Source organism: Netta rufina (assembly GCF_964035555.1).
Source record: "Netta rufina genome assembly, chromosome: 28".
Classification (NCBI taxonomy): Eukaryota; Metazoa; Chordata; class Aves; order Anseriformes; family Anatidae; genus Netta; species Netta rufina.
In genome coordinates this window covers 4,779,109-4,797,283 of record NC_140152.1, presented here as the reverse complement: position 1 = coordinate 4,797,283, position 18,175 = coordinate 4,779,109, and the positions used below count along the sequence as shown (strand labels likewise).

The 18,175-nt window shown below is 50.0% G+C and overlaps 2 protein-coding genes across 7 annotated transcripts in view; both read right to left on the bottom strand.

Moving 5' to 3' along the window:
* Positions 1–34: 34 nt before the first annotated feature.
* NDUFA13 (NADH:ubiquinone oxidoreductase subunit A13) lies at positions 35–1,525 on the bottom strand. The gene is made up of 5 exons (XM_084302768.1): positions 1,369–1,525; positions 1,218–1,296; positions 697–768; positions 516–585; positions 35–278 (listed from the first exon to the last, which is right to left on the bottom strand). The coding sequence occupies exons 1-5, from the start codon at positions 1,460–1,462 to the stop codon at positions 159–161; spliced, it is 435 nt and encodes a 144-aa protein (XP_084158894.1). The 5' UTR covers positions 1,463–1,525; the 3' UTR covers positions 35–158.
* Positions 1,526–6,588: 5,063 nt separating this feature from the next.
* The window catches only part of GATAD2A (GATA zinc finger domain containing 2A), a 62,758-nt gene continuing 51,171 nt past the window's right edge, over positions 6,589–18,175 (bottom strand). For 3 of the 6 annotated variants that reach the window (XM_084302903.1, XM_084302904.1, XM_084302905.1), the window contains exons 6-12: positions 17,496–17,585; positions 15,247–15,378; positions 13,940–14,107; positions 13,121–13,400; positions 12,112–12,401; positions 11,084–11,267; positions 6,589–10,172 (exon numbers count right to left, since the gene is read on the bottom strand). In XM_084302903.1, the coding sequence (XP_084159029.1) occupies positions 10,042–10,172; positions 11,084–11,267; positions 12,112–12,401; positions 13,121–13,400; positions 13,940–14,107; positions 15,247–15,378; positions 17,496–17,585 (1,275 nt within the window). In that variant the 3' untranslated portion in view covers positions 6,589–10,041. Of the gene's footprint in view, positions 10,173–11,010; positions 11,043–11,083; positions 11,268–12,111; positions 12,402–13,120; positions 13,401–13,939; positions 14,108–15,246; positions 15,379–17,495; positions 17,586–18,175 lie in introns of all 6 variants that reach the window. The other 3 variants (XM_084302908.1, XM_084302906.1, XM_084302907.1) reach the window with 3 other exon arrangements.

Sequence of the window (18,175 nt, the reverse complement as noted above, 5' to 3'; positions counted from 1 at the left end):
GGGGGTAAAAAATTGAGGACAACACAGAAACGGCCACGTATCCACACGGGTTTAATGGGGGGTGCTCGAGGGGGGGGGACACACCCCCAGGGGGCACAGGAGACCCCCGGGGGGGGCACAAGGACCCCCCCCAAGTGGCGGATGGAGGGGGGGGGGGCTCAGACGTAGTACTGCAGCCCGAATTTCTCGGCGTCCATCTGTGCGGGGGGGCGCAGGTAGTACAGCTCGTCCAGCGTCGGTGGCACCCAGCGGTCGGTGTGGAACACGGATTCCCCGACCTGGGGGGGGGGAAAAAAAAAACGAAAAACACCGGGCGGGGGGACACCGGGGGGGTGAGGGGACACACGGGGGGGGGGGTAGAGCCCGTACCCACGCCCCCCAAGCAGCCACCTCGGGGAAAACCGGTGTCCGTGCCCCCCCCCAAATTTACACCATCGCTGTGCCCACCGCAGGGTGACCCTGGGGCGCTGCCCCCCCCCAAAAAAAATTTAAAAAGCCCCCCCCCGGTGCCCAACCTTCCAGCCGGGAACGTCCTTCATGATTTTGGCCTCCTCGTCCAGGTTCTGCCGCAGCAGCCGCAGGATCCTGCAAGAGAGCAACAGCCGTGCCCGGGGGGGGTCGTACCGGGAGGGGGGGGGTCACACCGGAGCCCCCCCCCCCGGGATTTTCCATCCCCCCCCCCCGGTGCTGCCCTACCTGCGGTCGGCCTCGGCCTGCAGCAGCGGCATCAGCGCGATGCGCGCCTCCAGGTCCTCGATCTGCAGCCGCCTGCAGGGGGGGGGGGGGGAAACAGGATTGGGGGGGGCTCGGGGAAACCGGGGGGGGGCTCGGGGGAACCGGGGGGGGGGCTGGGAGGGGGTCAGGGGGTGGAATGGGGGGAACTGGGGGGTTTGGGGGGGGGGAGGGGACCGGGGGGGGCACCGGGAGGGAAACACCGGGAGAGGATCTGGGGGGCACCAGGAGGGGACTGGGGGTCACCGGGGGGGGCACTGGGGGGCACCGGGGGGGGCACCGGGAGGGCACCGGGGGGCAACCGGGGGTCTCCGGGGGGGCACCGGGGGGGGGGGGGACCGGGGGGTCACTGGGGGTCACCGGGGGGGCACCGGGAGGGGACCGGGGGGGACCGAGAGGTCACTGGGCGTCACCGAGGGTCACTGGGAGGGAACCGGGGGTCACCGGGGGTCACCGGGGGGCAACCGGGGCTCTCCGCACGCCACCTGCGCTCCCGGTTCCACTTGACGATGGTGTAGTAGCCCAGCAGGAGGCTGCCGATACCGAGCGCGAAGAGGCTGTAACCTGCGGGGCGGCGGTCAGCGGGCACCGGGGATCACCGGGGGGGAAACCGGGGGGTACCGGGCCCGCTCCTACCTGAGAGGCCGCGGCGCGGGAGGTGCCGTTTGTAGTCCACGGGCCCGTAGCCGCCGGGCGGCGCCATGTCCTGCTTCACCTTCGGCGCCGCCATCCCGGCCGCCGCGCCGCACGTCACTTCCGCCGCGCGCCACCGGAAGCCGCCACCGGCGGCAGCGGCGGTAGCGGAGGCGGCAAAGGGAGGGGGAAGCCCCGCCCCCCTGCCCCGCCCCCCTGCCCCGCCCCGCTGCTGCCGCGCGCGGGGGTCTTAAAGGGGCGATGGAGGTGGAGGGAGAGGGGGTGGGGCCCATCAGCCTGGCGTCCAGCTACAGGGGCGCATCCACGGGGGGGGCACCGAAAATTGGGCACCAAAAAATTGGGCACCGAAATTGGGCGCCCACGAGCACCAAAATCGTGCACCAAAAATCGTGCACTGAAAATCGTGCACCGAAAAATCTGCACCCACGAGCAAGCTTGCACCGAAATTGGGCACCCACGAGCAAATTGCACCACGATTGTGCACCAAAATTGTGCACCCACAAGTAAGCTTGCACCAAAGTCGTGCACCAAAGTCGTGCAGCCCCAAAGCAGGCGTGCACCAAAAGCATTCACCCAGCAGCAAGCAGGACCCAGGCTCAGTGCATCCCGCGTGCACCCGCTGGCAAACTGCACCAAAAGCACTCAGCCACCGGCAAAAATACAGCAGCAATGGGCAAGTGTGCACCAGCAGCAAGTGTGCACCAGCAAGTGTGCCCCCTCTCTGAAAAGCGTGCACTAAAACGCGTGTGCCCGCCAGCAGCGCGGTGGCAGAGTGCACCAAAAAGCTCTGCCTGCAGCCTGCACCCCCCGTGGGCAGCCCCAGCTGTGCTCCAACCCCCCCAGTACCCCCAGCCCGAGCCCCGACAGCCTCAGGGGGGCCGCATCCTGCCCTCGTAGCTCGGAGACCCCCGGTGAGCCCCCGTGACCTTGGCTGTGCCAACGCCTCCGTGCCACCGCGGCGGCCCTGGCCACGGCATCGCAGGGCGCTGGGCTCTGCCCTGCTCCCATCAGAGCTTTGTCCCCCCCCCGGCTCTGCAGCAGCTCCGTGTTCCAGATCGAGGTCACCCTTGTCTTAAGCCCTAATCATGCCCGTAATCCCTCGGCGGCCGTGGGGACTTAATAACTTTGCAGCTGGCCTGGCCGAGGCCACTGGGCACAGGCCTCCGAGCTGCTGGGGAGGCTGCAGCGAGCCGGGGCTGAGGCAGCAGCAAGCAGAGCCCCCAGAGCCGCCCCCAGAGCCCCCAAAGCCCCCGCACCCCCTGCCCGCAGCTGGGGCAGAGCCGGGCGGCGTGGGCAGAGCCACCCTCCCCGGAGGCGCTTGGCAGGGGCGCACGGCGCCGGAGCCAAACGATGCCCGCGGGCAGGGACGGGGAGTGCTGGGAAAAGTGGGGGAGGCGAAGGCTTGGCCGCGGTCACCAGGGCGTGCAAGGCGAGCTCGAGGCGAGCATGCGAGAGGTGGCGGCCGGGCGGCAGGGGTGAGGGTGCGTGGGTGCACCCCGGGTGTAGGGCAGCCTCGTGCTCCTTGTCCTGGGTCACCCCGGGGGGTTTGTAGTCCCTGCGGCCACCAGGTTTCCTGCAGCAGGGTCCCAAGGCTCAGTTTTCCCAGCGCACGGCTGTTTTCTTGCATCTTTTTCCATCTGCAGCCCAAAAGCAGCCTTCAGGGCAGCAGAAAGAGGACGGAGAGAGGTGAGAGCACCCAGGCGGGGACGTGCTGGGAGCTGTGTTTGGGGTTGGGTGCCCCAAAAACACGGCCGGGGCCACTGCTCCTCGTTGCCTTTGCTCCATCCATCCATGCCAAAGCATGGATCAAACGCAGCTCGCAGCAGCCCGCGTGTTTCTGTCGCAGACCTGAAATTAGGTGAGCAGGAGGCTCTCACCTTGCTCCAAATTGAGCACCAGACTTCAAGGAGTTGGGATTTTTTCTGCCAGATGACAGCCACCGGGCAGAGCACCCTGCAGTGACTACATCTCATGGCATTATTACTGCAAAAAGCCAACAAATTTTGTTTTTCAGAAGTAATTATTGCACGGCTCGTCTTGGACGACAAATTCCCTTTTTACGCAAAAAACCCTTATCCTTAGGAGTGGAATTCCTCGTTCAAATAATTATTAAGTCAAGCGCCTATTAAGGCCTTTGCCGAGCACTTGCTCACCATTCCCACCCGACTGGCCTGGGGGGAGCAGCTCAGGCGGATCCAAAGGAGCCCGGGAGCAAGGAGAAGGAAAAGGAAAAGGCAGGGCAAGGTCCAGCCACCCGCCCCTTCCCCATGTCAGACGGCCCCAAAGGCACCGATGCTGCTGTTCAGCATCATGGCCAGGGGCTGGAGAGGGGAAAATAGCAGGAAAACCAGGCTTTTAAGATTTCACTTGTATTTCAGAGGGCGTTTGTCATTCATTCACTGGCACACCTTATACTAATTGTGGCTGCAGTGATGGAGAAGAGGGGCTCCCTCGCTTAGTGCTTGTATTTCAAAGCAAGGACTGTGTTTGAAGCGCCAGGTTTTCCCATTTTCACCTGCTCTGGCCCCAGCTTTTATCATCCTGCCCGTGGCCCAGGGCAGTGCAGGAGGACACGGAGCAGCCACCGCATCCCAGAGCAGGAGGCAGCCGCACACCGGTGGCCGTCCCCAGCCCCGGGGAGCGCGGTGGGAGCTGATGCAATCCTGCCCCGCTCTTACGCAGCCACCGCATCGCGCCAGGGCTTTTGGGATCGGGCCAAGCCCTTGTAGGATGGGAGCGAGCAGTGTCAGCTCTTTGTGCCCGACAAGAGGCCAGCGCCGACCCTCCCTGGGGGATTTTACGCCAGGCACTGCAGCACGGGCAGGATGCTGCCTCCAAAAGCACCAGAGGGTGGTGGGGGTGGGCTGGGGGCAGCATTTCCTAACGAGAAGCCTGAATTGGGAGTTTTTCAGGGTGGATTGGAGTGGACTTAACCCCTCGGATGCCAGCAATGCCTAAATTAGCAGAGGCAAAATGCACACGAGATGACAAGCCAGGGCACAGGACCTTCCTGCAGTGTTCTCGCTGATGGCACCGTGCTCCTGCCACCCCCTCGAGCGTGCCAGGCTCAGCTGGTGCCATCATCTTCTGCTTTAATCCCCGGCAGCTCTGTGCTTCTGGTACCAAAATAGCCCGGCACCAATAGCCTGCACTTCAGCACTTTTGCATAAAAAGACTTGGGACGAGCCTCCAGCAGCACAGCAATTAAACAGCTCAGAGGAACACGAAATAGCTTGAATTCAACTGGCTCCTGGACTGGTGTTTTTGGAGAGCTGGAGGCTTTCCAGTTCCGGAAGGACAGAAGCAGCCTGTGAAGGACCCAAACCACCACCTCCCACCCCAAACGAGCAGTAAATGTCTCCAGGGCTCAGCTGGGAGCGATGCAGACGTGTCCTGGGGCTGTCCCAGCGCAGCTCCGCTCCCTTGTGATGGATGCGTGGGGTCTGCCTGCACCCACAGGACCTGAGTGCTGCTCCCATCACTTTGTCTCTCACCCTTCCAAAACCAGGTTCTACGACGCCAAAAACTCTTCCTGCTTTCACCCAAACCAAGCCACTTTTCCTCCCGTGGTGATTTCCATCAGGATGGCTCACGAGGGCGCAGCCAAAGGGCACCTTCCTCCTTACACCACGGCACGTGCTGATGGGACAGATGACGACGATCCTGTTAAATTCATGATCTACATCCCTCTGCTCGCTACCAGGAGGGCAGGGATCCGCTGGGGTCTTCCACACCTCGGCTGAGTTACGGTGGGGATTTAGACAAGCTCATCCATCTGTTCAGGCAGCGAAGGAACAACGTATGATGTGTGCGGGTCTTGGAGTTGGGAAGCACCAAACCACCACCGCTGCTCTCCAGCTCCCATCTGCTTTTCCAAGGCATGGACACACCACTGGAGGAGAATTTCCTGCGTCTTCTGCACGCTCATCACTTGGGGTCAGGTTCTGCCACGAGCCACACAGGATGCAGGGAAGAGGGTGCCAGGCACAGGGCAGCGATCGCACAGAAGGCGTGGATCCATTTGCAGCTTTCAGTTTCAAAGCATCAACTTCACCTCCTTGTCCCCTTCCTTTCCTATCCTCATTTGTTTTGGGGTAAGGGACCACACGATGACCAAAGGAGCCACGATGGCCACCTACAGCCCCCTGCCCAGCACCATCCCCTGGAGGCGACGTGCACAGAGCGAGGCGCGTGCCCACGCTCCGGCGACCCACCCGAAAGAAGAGGCGGACGCGAGAGTTTGTCCATTTGTTTATTGTCATTCAAATACTAAAAATCCCTCACAATACAATGTACAGTTATCGAGTTCAGATTCTTCCTCCATTGAGACTGACTATCAGGTTTTAGTGGGATTTTTTTTTTTTTTTTTTAAGTTTTCGTTTTATTATCAAAGATTTAGAGTCACAATAAATACGAGTGACAAAAACATACCCTGCGCTGGCGTAACGTTACTCTGTTACACTCCTTTGTTAGATGATTATAAATTCTTTCTTATTTTTTTTTTTTAAAAAAAGCACAATGCAAGTTATTTCCCTAAATGCAATATACAGCGTAACTCTGCCTTAAGCAGACAAACACTACTGCGGTTCCTTGAGGTCTTTTTGCATTATATATATATATTTATATATTTATATATTTTATTATTAAAAAAAATGCCTTCTGTGCCCCCTCCTTCCAAAAGGAGAAAGTGACAAATGAGCCAAATAGGGTTTCTGGTAAGACCTGCCTAAGCCTTCTCTCTTCTGCTCCCTTCTACAGCCTAAGTCCCCCATTTTCAATCCTTAACTGTACTTTGGTAATTTTTTTTCTTCTTAGTAAGCAAAAAATGTAATAACTAGGTCTGACGATTCAGATGAATGGTTCCTAACATGATGATAAAAAACACCTATAGAAAAAAAAAAAAATCAACAACCACCTATCCGGAATTTAAGATTAACCAAAATCTTCCTCGGTATCACAGCTGGAATGCCATTTACAGGAATCCCGAGTACAAAAATTAGCAAAGTCACCCTTTACACGAACTGGAAAAGCTGTCCGAGTCGGCTGCGCTATAAAAATAAATCAACCAGGCCACTCGCCGCGTTTCTGAGCGGAGCTCTGCCACCTAGCCAGCGCTCAGAAACCCAACAGACAATAAATTAGGTTATATAAAAAAAAATAAAATTCAAAAAAAACCACACAGCTCCCACATCGCAACACTGGTTCAAATGAAAATCAGGGGTTTATTTCACAAGTTGCTAAAATCTAAGTACAATAGTCATTTGTCATTATTACTGTATTATAAAATCTTGTAGTCGCAACGTCTCAAAGAAAGGTTATATGGCTTGCAAGAACCAACGCTGCTCTAACCCTCTCCCCAGGAGAGGGGGGAAGCAAGCAGCATCTGAGCAATGTCAAACCAGCTCATGCAGCAGTTTGCAGCGAAGCAGTGGAGGGTCGGGGAAGCAGGAGCCGGGGCGCGCCGCCGCCGCCGCCGTGCACGCAGGCCATCGAGCAGCACGGTCGGTCTCTTGTTCTGAGGGAGCTTGAAGGAAAATGGTGTTTTTCCAGGAGCGGGCCGGCGACGCGGCTTTTCTTCGAGAGCCCGCACGCTGCGCGGGCAGCTCTGCAGAGGAACGAGTAGCCCTTAGGGTGGCAGGAATCCCAGACGTGACAGCAGTACAAAGAAACCAAGGGTTTGTTCTTTTAAAGTGTCTCAACTCCCCTCCTCCACCATTCCCAAACAACTCAACCTTTAGGCCATAACACCATTATTTTGAATATTCGAGCTAATTGAGCTTTCTTGACTTTTTTTTTTCCTTTTTTTTTTTTTTTTTTTTTTTTTAATTTAAAATTTTCCCCTCAGGAAGGGTAACGTACAGATGGGGAAGAGGAGAAGATCTGGAAAGACTGCAGCAAGTGTTTCAACAACTACCTAAACCTAGCATGATACCTTTACCTAGCCTGGTTAAACACTACCCAACTGAATACGTAATTCTGACTATAAAGGAAGAAGCAACTCTTCTGGCATTTAACACATGAACAGCACTCAAGTCTTCCCGGTGTATTTACCTAGAACTTTGCAGAAACACATATGCAATAAATATTTACTCTACGTTACCTGCAACACTCCAAGAACCACAGATTAAAAACGATGTCAAAACTGGTCTGGATCCCAGCGGCCTAATATCCGCGTAATGTTTTCTGCTCACTTTGAAAGCCTTTGAAACAATTCTGCCCCGATGCATAAAATAGGACCTGGGGGGCTCTGCAGGATGTTATGTGGAAGCTAATTGCGGTCTAGCACTGCTGAGGGAGCAACGTTTGTAAGGCTGTATGTGCAGGCTCGTTTTTGTTTTCAGTTCTGAACCTTACCCTAGGTCTCTCTCATCGTTTTAAGACTGATTTCCAGCCTCCCCTCTCCATTATGCTGAAATTCAGACTTCCAAGCTGCTGCGCTGAACTGGCAGTATCCAAAAAGGTTTTGACATAGCTTTTAAAAGAGGCTCTTTTAATACTTCCGCACCTCTTTCCATTCCCCCTCTTCCAGCATCAGCATATGCTGAAGCTACACCCCAACACTGAAAAAAAAAAAAACACACTAAGAAATTGCCCAGCCTTCCCCAAATGGCATTTGAATTTTACTTTGAGAAGTTTTGCTTTTTCTTTTTAAACAAATGCACTCTTCCCAGGTCATTGAACAGTACTGGACATCTGTAGCAGTGATGAGATAACACAGGCATTTGTCAGAAGAGAAAAAAAAAAAAACAACAAGGAAACTCCACACGCGTAAGGAACTGAAACAATTTCGTAATATTTCAAAGTGCAAAAATAAAATGCACTCAATTTCTCTCTCCACATCTCCCAGTCCAAAATATCTCGGAATGAAAAGAAAAATTAAAACCCCAAAACAATTCCTCTCATCCCCAATTAGCTCTTAATATACATTTGTAAAACAAACAAACAAACAAAAAAAGAAGTCAAATTGAAAATTCTAGGGCTTTATACAGCAACAAATACCATTTTGCAAAAACTAGGTCTTCTAGACTACCGAACAGTTTCCAAAGTATCTAATATTGATATTCACACAACAGAACAGGGGCTAAAATGAATGAGTTTTCGTTTCCACTATGCAATAGTTAGATCCGAAGAGGGACAACCCTACACAGTTATCGGTTTAGTTCGATCTAACGGCGACTGCTAAGAAAATAGATTCAGCATAGAGACTGAGTAGTACCCCCTCCCCCCTTTTCTTTTATATATAGATATATAGATATATATATAATTTTGCAAATAATTCTCATCAGCACTACTTCTAGTACTGATATGCAACATAAGTAGTAAGGCATGGATTTCTGCCGCTTGAATTCAACTTTAATTTGGGAGAAGCACAGGGAAGAAGGAGAGAGGATGACGAGAAGAGAAAACAACCGGACCTGATGGATTTGGGCTGAAACCTGTGGAATCCCCGACACCTATGAAAACCACGTAGAAACCTGTCCTTAAAGCAGGGTTACCTAAAGCTCTATCAAAAATGAAATACTGCGGTGACGGACAGGAGAGCATGCCTGGAAGAACGGAACTCGAGAGGGATCGGGCGGTCCTGCCCCGCGCGTGCCCGGCCACCAAGCACGACCAGGAGCGACGGGAGGAGGATGGAGCCCGCTACCTGACCGCGGGCCTCCCGCTCCTCCGCTCGCCCCTTCTGATTGCGTGCAGCTTCCGGAATTCCTAGTTGGTCTTTTTTTTTTTTTTTTTTTCCATTTTTTTTTCATTTTTTTTCTTTTTTTTTTTTTTTTTTTTTTGAGTAAAATTGCTCAAAACGATAAACCTCTCCAAAATGAAAATAATCAAAAAACAGTTTCGCTTTGAAGTCTCTGGGAACGTATGAAAGGCCCAACTGCTCTTCGCTGAATTAGAAAGACTGAACAAAGGTGTTTGTCTATTCAGTAAATTAGATTTTAGACTACCAACAGTTCAAAGTCTATTCAAAACAGAATCCAACAAAAGTGAGAGACTCCTGCACTGGTTCCCACCTACCAGACAAGTTTTGGTGGTAGCCAGTCCCTTAGAAAAAACATACTCAACTGGAATTTGAGTTTGCACTTATTTATCATTAGCTCATCATTAAAACATTATAATCTGTAGACTGCCTTCCTGGCTGGAGGAGGGGCAGGGAAGAAAAGCAAACATGAACTCGGCTCGCTAAATGCATCTGCAAGATCGGGTTGAAATTCCTCTCTCCTTGAGCTGACATCCATGCTCGACGGCGAACGAACACCGTGTTCGTGGTGAATTGGGTAGTTATTAATAAACGAAACCAAAGGCAGAGAGTCATTTAGTCCTCCTTTTGTGCTGGTGACAAAAAAATCCAAACTAAATACATAAAGCCAAAAAAAAAAAAAAAAAAAAAAGAATTCTTCCCCTTCCCTGACAGCCTTCATCATCAGTCAATCACAAGAATCTGATAACCAAATGAGCTCAAGTCTTTTCCCACCCACGTGGTGTCATTTTCTCTTAGCAGGGACAGCAGCACTCGATGGGATGAGGAGTGGTCTTCTTGCATCCTATAAAGCCTGGGGCATATCCAGCTGGGATTAAAGCAGATTCCACTGTCATGTGGTATAAAAAGGATGGCAGAAACAGGAAAGTCTTCCTCTTGGGCATTCCTCTGCATTACTTCCACGTGGCGGACTGTGGGATGGACCGTGGGGGAATCATATCCAGGAGATATTCACGCTGGCGGTCTACTGCTGAAGACGACTTGTGCACAGCTAAACTAGGATTAACAAAAGGTAAAGCCCCACCTGAGGAGATACAAAAGAGAAGAACAAGTGTCACAGTATGGCAAAAACAGGTGACACAGCAGTGACAAGAAAGCACTACTCACATTTCGCCCACATGAAAACAGATTAGCTAGGTAAGCGTGAGTCACTATCAGACACAGAAGGTCAGACACCTTCAGAAAATGAAATTTTCCCAAATCATCTAAGCAAACAGGAGCAAGATTTTATACCAGGAGTGAAGACTTGAGCAGACTAGGGCTCTCTGCAATGAAATTATGCTTACGTGATAAATTAAGATGTCAGGAGAAAAAAAAATAAATCCATTAAATATTGGGCAAGAAAGTAGATCACAGAAGAGCTAGTTGCTAATAAAGTTTCCTTCCTAGAGATCCTAATGATCACATAAGAAAACTAATGCTTCTTCTCAAGTCAGATTCCTAACATATAGGAAAGATTAAATTAGAATTTAACACCTCAATTTGTTCAAAGCAACAACTTTAGTTGGTTCAAAACCTGAGGAATGCTGGGAATATGCACTGTAACCTTACCTAAATACTCATTTATTGTATGTGGCTTTCAGCAAAGAGTAATAAACACAGTCAGAATTAAATGCCTGAATTCAACTCCTGCAGCGTGGTTCTGACTGTGCATACAGAGTCAATGATAAACAGTCTGATATTACATCTATTTAGCCTATTTACAACCCTGTAAAGCAGCACTTTCTATGAGGTAGCACTTGACTGCCTCTTTCGAGGAGCACAAACCATACCAAAAGCAAGTGCCAACAACCACACGGAGAACAGAGCTGTGGCATCACCAGGCCTTCATGCAGGAAGTGTCAAAGAGAAAGCATCCTTACCCAAAGAACTATGATTGTTGGACAGAGTGCAGCTAGTAAGTAGAAAGAAAAGAAACTTTAGAAAAAAATCTACCTGTATTGATGGGAGTCTTCTTCCAGGCGGCAGCGCTGCCCTTGCTGACAGGTCTCTCAGCATGCTTACCTGGCCTACTCCCAAGTGCTGCTGCAGACGATGCATTCTGCAACTTGGGTGACTGGCTAAATGCATGCAACACTCCCCGTGGAGCTCCAGGGCCTCGAGACATCTGGCTAGAAGTCTGGCAAGAGAGCAGATGGTAAGACAGGCACGGCACGTGTCTCTCCTTCAAATACAATAGCTTTGACCAAACTGCCTGTTTTTCTTTCTCATTTCTTGGCTTCTTCTGCCAAACCCGGAATGCGTTATTAGATGCAGGGCTTCAAATGTACAAGTCATCTCTAGATCAGAACAACAATCAGCTCTGTGCTTCTGAAAGCACCTGTAAGAACGTGGAATTATAATCAAATGCAAAGCAGCAACAAAAACGTGCTGTGTAAGCACCTCCATACACCAGGAACGCTCCACTTCCCTGACCTAAATAATCAGTACCTTGATTATTTCAACTCCAGGCAGCACTTAAGCAGTTTCCATCTCCTCTCAACTGGAAGGTTTTACAAGGTGTATGAGAACCAGTCTCCGTCAGAGATGATTGTTGCCCATTACCTTGAAACTTCACAAGCACCATTACGTGCTCCTGGCTCACAACCAGACTTTTTTTTTCTACCTGAGGTAAATTTATTCCTGGGTATTTGGCATCGGAGCAAGTTTTTTCATTTAGTACCTCCTAAAAAAAGTTGAGGAACAGACTTTGCAGCATGTGAACTCAACACCCCAGGATAATTACGATGACTCTTCAGAAAAACATCACCTCTGCTCTTCATGTACAGAGGAATGACACATCAAGTCCCTGTATGACAGAATAGGGCTATAACCAGCCCAGTTTTAACCTGACACCCAAGCACACGCTGTGAAGCTCAAATAAAACAGGTTCACGCCTGCACACCGAACACCAGCACACGTGGAGCCACGGGAGCCCTGCCCCATCACCACCACGATGTGGCTGCTTGCAGACAGAGCCTCACCTGCTTGAGCGAGTGGTGCTGCACTATGGGGTCTGACTTGGTCTGTACGGGAGACGCAGTCTGTTGCAGTATCCTCTGCTCAATCTCCTGCTCTTGCTGCAGTGCTTTTACGAAGGCAGCCTTCAGTCGGTTAGTGTGCTCAGCTTTCAAGGCCTTTTTCTGATTTGATGTCATACAGGTTTCACACATAATGGTTCCATTCTTCTCCTCCCTCCAACGGCAGGTGAAGTCAGTCTTACACTGAGCACACATGTAGGGCTCGCGAGATGATACAGGAACTGAAACTTTACCTGCAGAAACACAGCCAGGTTAGTCCTGCTCATCTTTGGCTTTGACAAATGAATTACGTTTAACCCTCAAGAATATTCCAGCATGAATAAATATATAATAAAATAGTTATTATAAAGCAAGTGCTGCCACAAAGGTGATTTATAAAAAATGTGACGCTACCTGTAAAGGCAAAATCTACTCAACTATTTACTTCATTGATACAGTATAGCTGATTAACTAGAGAGGAGGTCTGGAATACAGAAGGTAAGAAGTCAGTCTTTAATCAACTACATTTCTCCTCTTGCCTTCTACATGAACTTGGCAACAGAGCTGATTTTCATGTGTTTGGAGGCAGTCTCCCCAGGTTATCCATCTATCTCAACCTCATTTCTCCCTAGGAACATCCTTAAAAGATAACTGCTGAAAACAATGTTCAGAGAGAATTCTGTGGTGATGGACACAGAAGTGAGTGATAGGAAATCACCCGTCCTCGACGTATTTTAGAGAAATCTTTACAAATGCTGCCTATAGCCTGTGAGAAATCATTGTGAAACCCTAGAATTTCACAGTTAAATAAAGCAATTCAACAACCGTTAACAAAAATTAATCCCAGATTAGACAGACTATGGAAATTTAATCCAGGAAAGCCTGACACTCTTTGCTGCCTGCTGTTTTGACGAAGTCTAGATGGAAACGGTTCTCTCCTCACCTTTGAGGCACGTTTTTAACGCCATCTCACCTTGAGTTTCCAGCAAGTTCTGCACAACTTCTTCCAACCCAACTAAGTAAATAAATTCGTTATTAGCTGCGCTCGGCAGGAAGTTCATCTCTGGCGCAGGCGGCTTGGGAGGAGGGATCTCCAGCAGCGTTTTCTCCAGCTGCTTCCGCAAGGCGAGCTTGGCGGCGGCTTGCCGGCTGGCTGGCGAGTCGTTGGAGTTGACGATAGAAGCAGCGCTGGTCGTAGTAGCGTTCGCCTGAGCAGACGTCACAGTTGTACCTTTGATTGAAGTCGGAGAGGCCTGGGAGGAAACAGGACACAGCTCAGTGACAAGGGCCAAATGGTTTGGGGTTCCCCGGCTCCACCGTTGCGGCCCCAGGAGGGTAACTGGGGGTTGCTTTAGGGCTGTCGGGGTGTGTGATGGAGGCAGGGTGCCTTTATTATCTCTAAAATTTTTATCTCTACCTCATTTTGAGCTCTGTTTACTAGAACACTGTTTACACTCCTAGAGAGGGGGGAAAAAAAACCTTCTAAGGGACAGTTTCATGTTGAAATACCAAATGCAAAATGAGGTGCGACACTCAGTTCACTGAAATATGTATTTCTTCCCAATAATCTGTAATGGTTTTCTTCATTCCTATGTACAGGAGGTGAATGTGACCAGAGAATGGGAAGAAAACGGAGCAAGACAACTGTAGTAATAAGCACCTGCACCCGTTAGATGAGAGCAGGCTGGGCCAAGTAGATGCAGGAACTGGACAATCAGTAATCACAACCGTCCCAGCTCTGTTCCTCTGGGATTAAAGTTCAATTTGGCACAAAGTACAGCATAAAACTCACCTGCGGGATATTGACAAGCAGGCTGGTGTTGGGAACGTTGGCGACACGGATCAGCCCCTGCTGGATAATTCTCTGCCCCTGAATTTGTACGCTGGGGACCGATGCCCGTGGCGCCAGCAGCAGCGGAGGTGGCCCCGTGCTGGAGTGCTGTCGGATGTTGTGGATTTGCTGGGAAGACACAGAAATGGGCTGATGCAATGGTGCCATGAACGATGGGGAGGATTAGACAGCGGGAAGTAAGTGGGGGGAATCAAATGGGATGACGTGACCCAGTGGAAATGAGGCAAGGCAGGGAACGCAAAGAAAGCGTGACGATTAACATTTGGGTCAAAATGCGATGTTTTTCCCTTTCCCTCCGTCAAAATGAAACAAGAAGAACACAGCATCAAAAGAGACGCTCATACGTGAGGGCCAAAAGAGCTGTGCCAAAAATCCAAGTTTCCAAGTCAAATTTCTTTCATTTCCAACGTGTAGTTGTTAAGCCTGTTTCATTTTAAAGGCATTAGGAAAGCTATTTCTCAGAATGAGGTTCTCTCCATAATCAGAACAGAAAGAAAATGAAATACCAAATGCTCTACCTTCCTCTTTAGTGCTGGCTATGCAATAGATAAAAGCAGACCTTTCACTGCAAAATAAATCCTCATTTAACAAGGAAATATTTTTTCTCAGTCCTCCACAGAAGCCATAGTTCTAGAAGACTGTATCAAATTGAACATTGCTTTCCTACTCCTCTAGTGACACCGCAGTTTTCTGTTACAGGTGATAAAGTCCCTGCAAAGCGGCACTTCCAGATTTCCAGTTGACTATCTCATTTCAGCAGCTCTTATTCAATCTGAAGACTGACACAATGAGGGAAAAAAGTGAGTTTTAGCATTTGAAAAGGTGAAATTGATATGACAGAAAGAATAATGTTAAAAAAAAAAAAAAAAGCAGGAGTAAGGGACTGTGTTTAATTTCCTCTGCTCTCCTAAGTGCCAGGTGAAGCTGGAAGCCCCTAAGTTAGCTTTCACAATAAAGGCACACACAATTCTCTGGTGCAGCCGAGGGAAGAAGCTATCAGAAGCTATGCAGGTAAAGGCAGCATCCCGCATCACCACGGGATTTTCTCATGGTTCACCAAGAGTGTTATGGGACAGCACAAAAGCATGAGCTACAACGATGTAGGATCTTTCAGCGGCAGGATCTCTAAACATATTGAGAAATTCCAGCAAGAACTTCACAAGATCCCTCCAGACGAGGAGGATAACTAGGAAAATAGGTAAGACACATTCCAGAAAAACAGAGTAGATGCACCACAAAGCAAATACCTGCGCTCCTCTGACAAGAGGCGGCATTACTATCTGTGTGTTTTGCTGAGTTCCTAGTTTTGAAGAAGTCTGCTGCCCACCACGGACCAACGGAGGAGGAATAACAGTGCCCGGTATACGTGTAGAAGAGGTCTGCAAAACAGAGGACAGTTTATTTGCATTTTTTCATTCTGGTGCATTTATATGCATGCTCTCTTCTGTTGCCTAGCGTGCCAATAAAGCACTATCTGAAATCTTAGGCAGCAATACAGACATAGGTAAGGACACGATGGCAGTCAGGCTACGTGCTCGGGAATTGTTCTCTCACATCCTGCACAGAATTCAAAAGGTAAAGCGCAGCCCTCAACAACATTTTCTTCTGCCACCCCCACAAAATTCAATAGCTCCAGCACTGCTGTGCTGAAAGACACCAAAAGAGGCATGCCATAACAGGAGGATGAAGCATGGGGTAAAAACACGAGCAGCTTTCCTCTCTGGCTGATGTGATGAATGCAACATCTGTCTGGAGCATCAGGGTTGCAAAGACTGTAGGGACAAGAGATGGCCAGGCTGGCTTCAGCGCAGCTTGTGTTCCAAGGCAAGCAAACAAAACCAAGCAAACAACCAACAAAAACTTCATTTTTTTGTGTGTGGGGAGGAAGAGAACAGGGAAATACACACGGCTGGCTTCAAGGAGCAGCACAGGCAGACAGAAGCTGGAGATGCAGGAACCTGGGGAGGTGAGCAGACTGGGCGTATGCATGTGTGCAGGAAGGAAAGAGGAGGCAGGAAAGGGAGAAAAGCTTTAAAAAAATACATATGAAAAAGAAAAGAAGTCAAGCGAAAGAGGTTTGAAACACTGCTGCCCTTGTTTTTGGGGCTGCAGACTGCATCAAACCCTGAAAGTTTCTCACAGTGCAATAAAAGGTGACACAGCTCCATGCATCGCTTACATTCCTGCAGACCGCTAAGGCTACGCAGCCTCGCCAGAGAGGCTCTGCTCAAAGAGCACCGAACCTCTCCGTCCTGTTCATGTGGCTTTGCACAGCTCGCCACTTCCCTAATTCCAGCCCCAAACTGACCATCACCCACGAATTAAGACTTCTGAAAACACTGAGGCTCCCATTTTCATGAATTATGTGCGTGCACACGTGCATATTTAGGCACGGGGGGAGTTTGGTCCCCTTCTGTTATGCCTTTCAACCGAAGACCAAATGTTACCTCAACTGCTACACGCAGGAATTAATAGAGTTTTCACAAGCCAAAGCAGACGGAGGTTAGGTTAATTTGCCCAAACACCACGAATTAGACAGAATAACTGGAATTCTGGATTCTTGGCTCCCAGCTCTCTGCTCTGCCAAACGGCACAGACAACTGGAGTTTCACTGCCTGTTCGCTGCAGATTTAACTCGTGGTCCAGTTCCTCTGAAAGTGCTGTCTTCAGTGAAGGCAACTCGCCTCAAGGAAGAGATTACTCAAACTGGCAGATTGCTGTAAGTTTTGGGAACGTTTCCTAAACGGAGAGCAAATTTACCCCAACCCTCAGATAGAGCACGCTCGGGGTTTTTCACACGAGCTGGAGTTTTCCAAATTAAAGCATTATGTGCTGAAACAGTTCCGAAATTTGTTTCAAATCAGCCCATGGTAAATAACCAGAAATGTCTCAAATCCAAAAGTGAAACAAGATACTAGACGGGAGGCAGATTAGGCTGACAGATATCAATCCCCTCTGCTTTTTTTCCCCTCCCCAAGGCTTTCCAGCATTACACTTAATTTAGCCTGAACCAAGACCTTTCTTACCATCGTGTGCCATTCAGCCACCGAGCCAAAAAAGAAAGCCTTAGATTTGCTCAGTTCTTACAGTTTATCACACTGAGGACACAACTGGGTACCTGGAGGGTTTGACAACAGGTTACCCCAGTAGAAATAGGACAGAACTCCGTGACACCCTCTTTTGCCAGAGGTCATTAGCACCGGTAACCTGTGTGTATGTCACAGCAGGGTGGATGAGGCCCTTAAGGATGCTCAGCCACTGAAAAATGAGCTTTTAAGAGCTACCTGCGTGGGACATCCTACCTCTATCTCCCACCCCAATCGTTCTTAAAAAAAGAAAGCTTAAGAGTGGGGTTGGCGGGAGTTAGCCCCGGATCTTTTTAGGGAGAAATTCCACCCGGATGCCAGTCGTTAAGGTGCTGGGGCTGCCTCTCCTGCACTGCGCACCCTTCTCCGCTCCGGGCCCTAGACCTGGCAGCCTGGCCCTTCCCACTGACCTGCAGGGACGGCTTGCCAGCAGGAACACTCTGCGTGCCCCGCACCAAGGGCGGAGGGGTGGCCACAGCACTCCCAGAGGAACCAGCAGGCTGGAAGAGGAAAAAAAAACCAGAAAGAAAGCAGAGGAGTGTAAGGGTGTAAAGCAGAATCACAGAAGCTAAGGGAATAAAAGCGTTTTACCTCCTTGCGCCTTAGTAAGAGAATCTTCAAGGCTCGTGGCTTTCCCCCTCCCCCAGCCCTTTCTTCCTCTGAGCACCTCAACATGCGTATTTAAATGAAGAAGTTATTAGGCAAGTATAGAAAAGATTATACCAGAAAAAAAAAAAAAAAGAGCCTCCACACCAAAAGCACAGCAACGTAGAAATCTATTTTAGCAGTCTCGGCCTGCAGCCTGCTTCAGTCTCATTCACCGTTACTGCTGGTCTCAACAAATTCGGTTCAAGCATAACAAAGTGAAAAAAGTTACGGAAAAAGACTTCAGATATTTAGTTCAGAATATGAATTTCTCCCTACTTAGGTCAAACATCCAGAGTTCATCTCTCAGCAGGGAATTGTGCCATGTGGGTACTTGTTGCATTGCTTTTAATTCCATCTACTGAGGCACTCGGACATCCAGGAGACAGACACCAATAAAACAACCCAAACCAGCCAACAGAGAGGTGTTAATATCCATCTGCAG